This window comes from Elephantulus edwardii, unplaced genomic scaffold (assembly GCF_000299155.1).
Source record: "Elephantulus edwardii isolate Elephantulus edwardi_28Jun2011 unplaced genomic scaffold, EleEdw1.0 scaffold00185, whole genome shotgun sequence".
Classification (NCBI taxonomy): Eukaryota; Metazoa; Chordata; class Mammalia; order Macroscelidea; family Macroscelididae; genus Elephantulus; species Elephantulus edwardii.
The window spans coordinates 5,101,067-5,109,648 of record NW_006399935.1 but is presented as its reverse complement, the minus strand read 5'-3'; the positions used below and the strand labels follow the sequence as shown (position 1 = coordinate 5,109,648).

Sequence of the window (8,582 nt, the reverse complement as noted above, 5' to 3'; positions counted from 1 at the left end):
GCCGGCCCTGCCCGTTGACCAGCGCTGACCCTGCCCGCCGGCCCTGCCCGTTGACCAGCGCTGACCCTGCCCGCCGGCCCTGCCCGTTGACCAGCACTGACCCTACCCCTGCTCGCCGGCCCTGCCCACTGACCAGCACTGACCCTGCTCTCTGCCTCCTGAATGACAGGGCATGGCGTGTGTGGGCCGAACTAAGGAGTGCACCATTGTCCCGTCTAATCACTATGGCCCCATCCCAGGCATCCCTGTGGGCACCATGTGGCGCTTCCGAGTCCAGGTATGTTTCCTGCGCTGGTCTCCTCCCTCGGGGTGGGGGCCGTGTTCCCACCTGTACTTACCTTGATGGGTCTTGGTGATCTCAGTCCTGAGACGGAGAGATGGGAGTCTGGTCTCTGGTGGCATGGTCCAGAAGGGCGCTGTCAGATGACTGGAAGAGACTGCTTTTCATTCTGTGCGTCGCTGGCCAGGGGGCTTGACCGCTTTGGCCCTCAAGTCCAGCTGCAGATCGTGAAGGTCAGGCGAGGCTGGGACTAAGCTGTTTGTCCTCTGTCATTCTGCAGGTCAGCGAGTCGGGCGTCCACCGGCCACACGTGGCCGGCATCCATGGCCGCAGCAACGATGGAGCCTACTCCTTGGTGCTGGCCGGGGGTTACGAGGATGACGTGGTGCGTGTTTTCTTGGGAAGCTCAGCAGAGTGAGGGAGAAAACAGGCTTCTTGTCAGTGGGCAGGTAGGGTCATCCTGCCATGTATCTTTCAGGACCATGGGAATTCCTTCACGTACACGGGGAGTGGCGGACGGGATCTTTCCGGCAACAAACGGACCGCTGAGCAGTCTTGTGACCAGAAACTCACGCACACCAACAGGTAGGGGACAGAGGGCTCCGTGCCCGTGCAGGTGGGCATCCGCTCCTTATCCCGCCTTGCCACCCTTTAGGAGGACTGAGACACTTCAGAGGGTCAACGTGACTTTGCTGTCCGTGTGGTCTCTGGCCACACTTCAGCTTTGCTCTCCTAGCCCCACGACAGCCATAATGGTGTTGCTGTGTGCCAGTAAAACTTTATTGACAAAACCAGGCAGAACACGAAATGATCGCATGAGATCACAAGGAGGAAATGAGGAATTCTCTTTGTTATTATTATTACATTACACTTGTTTTGATTAACGTCACGGATGGAAAACCACATTGTGTTTGTAAACGTTAAAAGGAAAGCAGAGAACCCAGCCCTGGGACGTTGGGCTCATTGCAGGGAACGATCTGGGCCAGTATTTTGCAACACATGCGTGGGTCGCTTTTATTATATATCCTTAGAAAAAACCACCATGTTTTTCAAGTTGACATGGTGCTCCCAGTAAATGCTCAGTTTAGGGAATATACCTGCTCCCAGCAAAATGACAGCCTTGGCAACATCAGCTTCATGCATGTCACACAGGTGCCCCAAATGGGGTTCCTTAAGACAGCAGGAAGCTTTGGAATCAGAACTGTGACCTGCAGGCCAGGTTCCCCTGAAGGCTCTGAGGGACCCACAGCCACCAGCCCGAGGGGGGTCATCGTGAGTCAGAGCCTGCTGGCTTGGGGTTTTTGTCATTGGGCTCTTGCTGGGTTTGAACCAGACTGAGAACCTAATGTTGGCATCAGCACAGTTTGTTCGACCTGTCACCGGGGGACGTATTGTCCTCACCTGGGTCCCCTCTCCCTTCAGGGCACTTGCTCTGAACTGTAGTGCACCCATCAATGACCGAGAAGGGGCCGAAGCCAAGGACTGGCGCTCGGGGAAGCCCGTCCGCGTGGTGCGTAATGTTAAGGGCGGCAAACGCAGCAAGTACGCGCCGGCCGAGGGTAACCGCTACGATGGCATCTACAAGGTGAGCCCCAGGCCCTTCACCACTCTGCATCCAGGACCACCCAGCCTGGGCCACTGACCTGCCTGCCTTCTCACAGGTTGTGCGCTATTGGCCTGAGAAGGGCAAGTCCGGCTTCCTGGTGTGGCGGTACCTGCTGCGGAGGGATGACAGCGAGCCTGGGCCCTGGACCAAGGAGGGGAAGAATCGCTCCAAGAGGCTGGGGCTGACCATGCAGGTGCGCCCCCTGGCCGGGACCCAGCCTTCCCCGCGCGGTGTGGGTGGCTCCCCAGGACTAGAAACACTCAGGCACTGCTGTCGTCACCCCTTGCTCACTGTCTTAAAGCTTGGCTGTGGGTGGGCACAGGGCCTGCAGATAATGCTTTAGAAAAGATGAGCTGACTGGATATTTTTATGCATGTGTTATGCTTTTATGCAAATAATTCTAGCCATTGTTTGCCAAAGCTACTCTCTCATCTCTACCTTTAATATTTTAGTAAACAATTTATTGTAGTAAAGGAATATCCCCTATGTGTTACAAAAAAAAATACTTGAGCACGGAGAGACATGGGAAGCACGTGTCATTTGCATAAAAATAGAATCATTAAGAGCATTAGTATGAAACATTATGGTAGTTTAAGGGTGGAATTCCAAGCTTCCCTGGAAAAGATACAAAACTGAGGAGATTCTGCTGGCCTCATGGGTAAGGAGCTGTGCTGCCAACCCAAAGGCAAGCAGTTCAAGTCCATGGAGGATCTCCTCATGGGATTTACGTCCTCTCAACACCTGGAGCGTCCGTCCCCTGGGAGTCACTTAGGATGTGTCATTTCTGTGTTTGATTGTGGGCGGCCACGGTTTGCTCCTCACCTGCGTGCACCGGAGTTTTACAGGAGTCACGATGCCAGCAGGTTTCAGCCCGCCTCCCAGAAAAGCGCCCTGTGCGTCACAGGTCCCCCGCGGGCCGGATCACAAGAAGGGTTCAGGCCAAGCTGCTCAGTGAGGGTGGGTTTGATGCAACAGCAGCATTTAGTCAATCTCCTTGGAATTCATTTCTGTGCACCTGCTTGGTCTTCCTGTGCTCCCAGCCCTTTCCACGCTCAAAGCAGAAACTTGAGAACAGTATATGGTATCATATGGTGTCGATGAGGGAGTGAGGCGCAGCGGTCCCTGGTCGCACCCACCTCTTTCGAGACCCTTCGTGCGTGAGCGCTTTGGGTGAGGATGGCCGCTTCCCTTCCGCTCTGTAATTACCACACTTGCTGTTAGGCAGGGTGAGCCGCTTTACAGCGAATCACATCAATGTGGGATTATTTACGGAATCCTAATTACCGTTGAGAGTCTGGTAGGACCTGCCCTCTTGGGAGCATCTTTGGAACATAATGTTAGCACCACAGGGAATTCCAGACACTGAGGATGGGAAGGAAAGGTGAGATGGGAGGCGATGCCAGCTTCCGGTGGCAACGGGGTTTTGATGACTCAAGTCTCCCTGGGATACGGTGGGAGAGGCTCCTCACGGCAACCTCGGACAACTGACAGCACGGGGATGGGGCCAGAGTCCCGTTAGGATATCATCTGAAAGGGTCACCAGCCCTGCGCAGTGGAGTCAGGCCAGGAGCCAGGGGTCCCATGTGTGTGAGAGGCGATCGGGCCTCCGGGTTCCGAGGGCCCGGCTTTGTGCCTTCTGTGGTTTGCTGCATGGACGTTTGTCATGCTGACCCCTGGGCTGCTGCCTGCCGTGCTGAGTCGGCCTTCCGTCCCATCCCGACCTCTCCTGCAGTATCCAGAGGGCTATCTGGAAGCCCTGGCAAGGAAAGAGAACAGCAAGATGGAGGTGGACGATGAGGAGGAGCCAGGCACCTCATCCCCCGGCAAGGGCAAGCGGAAGCGCAAGTCAGCAGGTGAGCGTCCACTGGGCCTCACCCCGACCCCGAGCGGGCGCCCCAGCCCCAGCCCTTACCCTCCCCTCTCTGTTCTGTGCCGTTCTGCCCCAGGAGCCGGCGAGGGCACCTCCCAGGCGCAGGGCGAGGACTCCAAGAAGACCAAGGTGGAGCCCTACGAGCTCACGGCCGAACAGGACGGCCTCGTTAAGCAGGACAAGAGCAACGCCAAGCTGTGGGCCGAGATACTCACGTCGCTGAAGGACGGGCGGCAGGTGAGCTGGGCTGGCTGGTCAGCCCTCAGGATTGGCGTTCGTGCCCAGCTCCCCCAGGAGAGCTGACCTGGCCGGTTGCTTATGAACACTCGGCCAGGGCTTAGGAAGACAGCTCTCCTGGTTACATCAGGCCCACGCAGGGGAGTTGGGCAGGCGGATGCCAGCAACCTGTACACACAGATTGACTCGCCACAGTTTGGGGGACTGGGAGCTGAAATGCCCCATCCTGCCAAGAGAGCCCGGGCAGCTGTGTCAGGCCATGTCCTGCACTGGCCCCGTGGGGGCTGCCCCCCTTGTCCACTCACACAGTGACCTGCCCTTCTCTGGGTCTCAGGTTTGTTTGTTTTTTTTCTTATATGGGCACACTCACCCCTCGGGCCTGAGATGGGGAAGATGCTGCCCCCACAGTCGATGCCTTCCGTTTCTGGAAGATTCTGCTGAGGACAGTTGGCGGGGGTCTCTGGAGGCCTTGCTGCTCACACGCCTGCACTGTCCTCGCAGAAGTTCCTGAGCGCGGTGGAGGAGACATTCCAGTGCATCTGCTGCCAGGAGGTGGTGTTCCGGCCCATCACCACCGCGTGCCAGCACAATGTGTGCAAGGTGAGTGCCCACTGAGGCCCCGCGCCTGGCCCCGGCCCGCTGGTCCCCAGGATGGCCTCTGAGGTACCTGCATAACGTCACGCGTCCCCCTCCAGTGATGTGGTGCCAGGCCTCTAGGCTGAAACTGCCTGCAGTCTGCAGAGGAGCCGGACAGCGTGGACCGTGCCCTGACTGCCCGCTTTCTCTTCCAGGGCTGCCTGGACAGGTCCTTCCGGGCGCAGGTGTTCAGCTGCCCGGCCTGCCGTTACGACCTGGGCCGCAACTATGCCATGCAGGTCAACCAGCCCCTGCAGACCATGCTCAGTCAGCTGTTCCCCGGCTACGGCAGCGGCCGGTGATGCGGCGCCGGGCCGGGCCTGACCCAGCCCCACCCTGGCCCGTCATGTACACGTCCCCCACTCCACGGCCCGCCAGGGCTCCTCTCCGCCTTTGGGTGGTTTTACCTGAGATTCACAAATTTTCAGGCATTTCTACATTACGGCTTAAAAAAGATGTTGGATTTCTCCCTATTTTGTTTTAAATAGAAGATTGGGGATTTTTCAAGGGGGAGGGTGAAAAAAAATTTTATATTTTGTTTTTATACTTTTTTAAAAGACAATTACAAACCATTTCCTGCAGAGGCTGCCTATGCTCTCAGCAAGAGTTCTCAGAAGCTGCCTGCATGGCACAGTCTTTTTGAGGGTGTTAATCTATCCCCGACCCAGTCCCAGTGGTTGCTGGTGGCTGCCCACCCTGGGGGTGGCATTGTCCCACTGTCCGCCAGGACGTCCTAGCTGCCCACCAGATACGGCAGGGCGAGGCGGGAAAGCCGGGGTTAGCCAGGTGGGGACCTCTTCTTGCCATGTGCTTCTGAGTCACACATCCGAGGTGCAGGGCAGAGTCAGGGCGCTGCAGAAACTACCTCCTCGGGACGCCCCGGCCACTCGCCACGTGCCCTCTGAGCCGATGCACGCACAAAGCCATGTCCAAGTGCCTTTGGGTCTTTGAGATCTTACAATTTTTGGCTTTTTTGAAGACAGGGCTCTTTTTTTAGCACTGAAATTGCCAACCCACTCCTCAAACAGTGGTGACCCTTGTTCCTGAGGCTGGAAGGGTGTGAATGCAGTCGGAATCGATCTTTAGATACAGTTTGCAGTTTCGCCATGGAGAATAGCAAGAGGGCTTTTTAAAAAAAAATAAAATAACAAACTTTTCTATATGAATTTTTTCTTTTTTTTTGTAGTTATTGTATATGTACCAAGAAAATATAATGTAGGGCTTTTGGAAGTTGCATTGTATTTTGTTGTTGTTTCAAAGTTCTGGAATGATTTAATTTTTCTAATTTTACCAAAGTTTTCAGCTTGTAACTCAGTGTAACAAGGATATTTTAAAGTCATAACTGCAGACAACTGGAGCGGGATACTGTTTTAAGAGATTTTGTTCTCCCCCCCCACCCCCCCCTGCTAGGTGCTTAAAATTTTAGGAGAAAACCCAGCAGGCTCCTGTGTAGGCCTTTAATGAATCATTCAACAAACTGTCCGCATTTTTAGATTCTCAGAATAAAGACCTTTTACAGATACAAGTGTTGGTGGTGTCTTTGCTGCGGAGCACACCATCCACAGTGTTGCGTTTCTTGCCACACCAATGCCTATTTCCCATTTTACAGACAAAAACACTGGGCCAGTAGCATGGTGAATTCTTGATACCTGCTTGTGACAGATGTAAAGAAAGGCATTTCATGGAGTCGGGGTGCCCCCTGGGGTTCTCGGTGGGTGAGTTTTTGAGGTGGGCCTTCTGAGGAGCCTCTGAGTAATCTGAACGTACCGACTTGCAGAGAGCAGCACATGAACCACTTGTGTTACTTGGACACTCCGCAACTTTCCCTTTGGAGCCCTGAGGGTTGGGTGGAGCTGACCCACAGGGTCAGCCCATTGGTTCAAGGTGGGTTTGCAGTCTTAGTCCACAAAGTTAAACCTTGTATCTGTGTGGCCGCTGGCACATTTGACTCCCCCAGCATTTCTCAAGCTGCGTAGTCAAGTAGAACAACTGAAGCCCCAGGAAGCCAGCAGCATCCCTGTCAGATGACGGCCCAACCCTAGAGGATGTAAGAATTGAGGAAACGCTGGCCAAAAGTAAGCGTGATAGGCAGCATATTTCTGGCCCACTTTTTAAATATGAGCCAAGTTTGTATGTGATTTACTCATTTAAAGGTTACAATTCTAGCAATTTCACAAGGTTGTGTAGCTACTGCCACAATCTAATGCAACGTGCGTTTATCTGAAAAAACATAAATGCTCTCACAGGAATTGCTTAGATATGTCAGGTGGCGGCAGCACAGAGTCCGGCAAGGTTCCGGTCTTCACCTAATAACCCGGTCCCCTCGACTGCTGTCGTCGCTAGGTGCCATCAGGGTGACTTCCACACAGCAACACTGAAGCGCAGACTGGCCCCTACCCTGTTTGTGGCCCCCACTCTCTTGGTGGCCCTCTTCTTGGTCTCTGCCATGCTCAAGCCTCTTGTGGTCAGTCCATGTCATGGAGGGTCTTCCTCAACCAGGAAGGTCCTCCCCTTTCCCAGCAGGATGCCTGAAGGAACAGCCTCTCCTGACCGCAAGCTATAGGTGTGAGAGACCAGTGTCAGCCTCCCTTCCCTGAGGGACGCTCCAACTGCCTTCACGACCTTCCAGGCAGTCCCTGTGATATCCGTTTCCTTTTTTAAAGTTGTGTGTGAGTGTGTGTGTGTGTGTGTGTGTGTGTGTGTGTGTGTGTTGTCAAATTGGATCTGACTGGTACAGGAGGAGATTAGATTGTCCCTCCTCCAGTAGAGCATCTGGTAGATTTGAACCCCGTACCTCTGGGATTGCAGTGCAGCTTCTTGCCACTAGGCCACCAGAGCTTGCCGTCCAGTTTTCTACACTCAAGTTTCCAACGTTGAGATGCTTCGAAAGCATTGAAAACATCACGACTCGTATCAGACTTTACAGTCTTTAAACTGACATCCTTTCTGGTACTTTAAACGATCCTTGTTACCAGATCATGCAATCCACTATGTCTTGGTTTCCCGACTGCTGCTACAATGAGTGTTGATTATGTTATTTTTCTAAGGGAAAAGGAATTATTGTCAATCTTGGCCTCTGCTGACAGCTTATGGCCTCGTTTCTAAGGGAGCTCTGATGGCCTGGTGGTAAGGAGCTGTGCTGTTGTCCTGAAGGCGCGTAGTTTGAATCCATCTACTGCTGCCTGAGTAGAGAAAGGTGAACAATCTCCCTTGTGATTTACTGCCTTGAAAGCCTGCTGGGAGGGTCAGCTCTGAGTTGATTGTTACTATGTCATAACAGGGATTCGCCTGTTTCAGGGATTTAATTCGGGTGGGACCATGAGTCTGTTTTAAAGAATCGATGTTGCCATATGCATCAGTTTGATTTGCATGATCGATTAAGTTCGCTCTGTCCCAGGATGTTGGGTCCGTTGAGTAGATTGCCAATTCTGTCTCCTGCAAAGCTGCCAGATTGACTGTAACCAAGAAACCTGTTCACGGAGCTGGACATTTTAACCAGGCTTTGCATCCCAAGGGCCTATTGTACAAGGGGGCCACATATTTGTATTCTCAGTGATAAACAGCCCATGGATTTCCAAGAGAAAAGTCTGTCTTGGAGAGTGTGGCCAAGCTCGAGAGGGAAGGAGGGAGGTCCTGGGAAAAGGACAGTATGCTCAGAAAAGCAGATGGATGGTCAGTGATGGAGTGGAAGACTTTTTTTTAAAAATATTTTTTCGTGTGTGTACTGTCAAATTGGATCTGACTGGTACAGGAGGAGATTGCCCCTTTTCCAGCAGAGCACCTGTTGGGTTCGAACGGCATACCTCTGGGATTGCAGTGCAGCTTCAGAGTGGAAGACTTGCTGAGATGGATTGAGACAGTGAGGTTGACGGCGGACTCAAGCAGGGCAGGACTGACAGAGGAGAGAGTTCTGGTCTGTTCACAGGTCGCTGTGACGACACCTCATGACAAGC

The 8,582-nt window shown here is 53.5% G+C and overlaps 1 protein-coding gene across 1 annotated transcript in view; it reads left to right on the top strand.

The window, feature by feature from the left end:
- Window positions 1-4,931, top strand: part of UHRF1 (ubiquitin-like with PHD and ring finger domains 1) — a 28,116-nt gene extending 23,185 nt beyond the window's left edge. The window contains exons 7-15 of the mRNA XM_006896436.1: window positions 170-277; window positions 561-665; window positions 759-865; window positions 1,703-1,865; window positions 1,942-2,079; window positions 3,619-3,739; window positions 3,836-3,993; window positions 4,498-4,593; window positions 4,785-4,931. Of these exons, the coding sequence (XP_006896498.1) occupies window positions 170-277; window positions 561-665; window positions 759-865; window positions 1,703-1,865; window positions 1,942-2,079; window positions 3,619-3,739; window positions 3,836-3,993; window positions 4,498-4,593; window positions 4,785-4,931 (1,143 nt within the window). The remainder of the gene's footprint in view (window positions 1-169; window positions 278-560; window positions 666-758; window positions 866-1,702; window positions 1,866-1,941; window positions 2,080-3,618; window positions 3,740-3,835; window positions 3,994-4,497; window positions 4,594-4,784) is intronic.
- The last annotated feature ends 3,651 nt before the right edge of the window (window positions 4,932-8,582 follow it).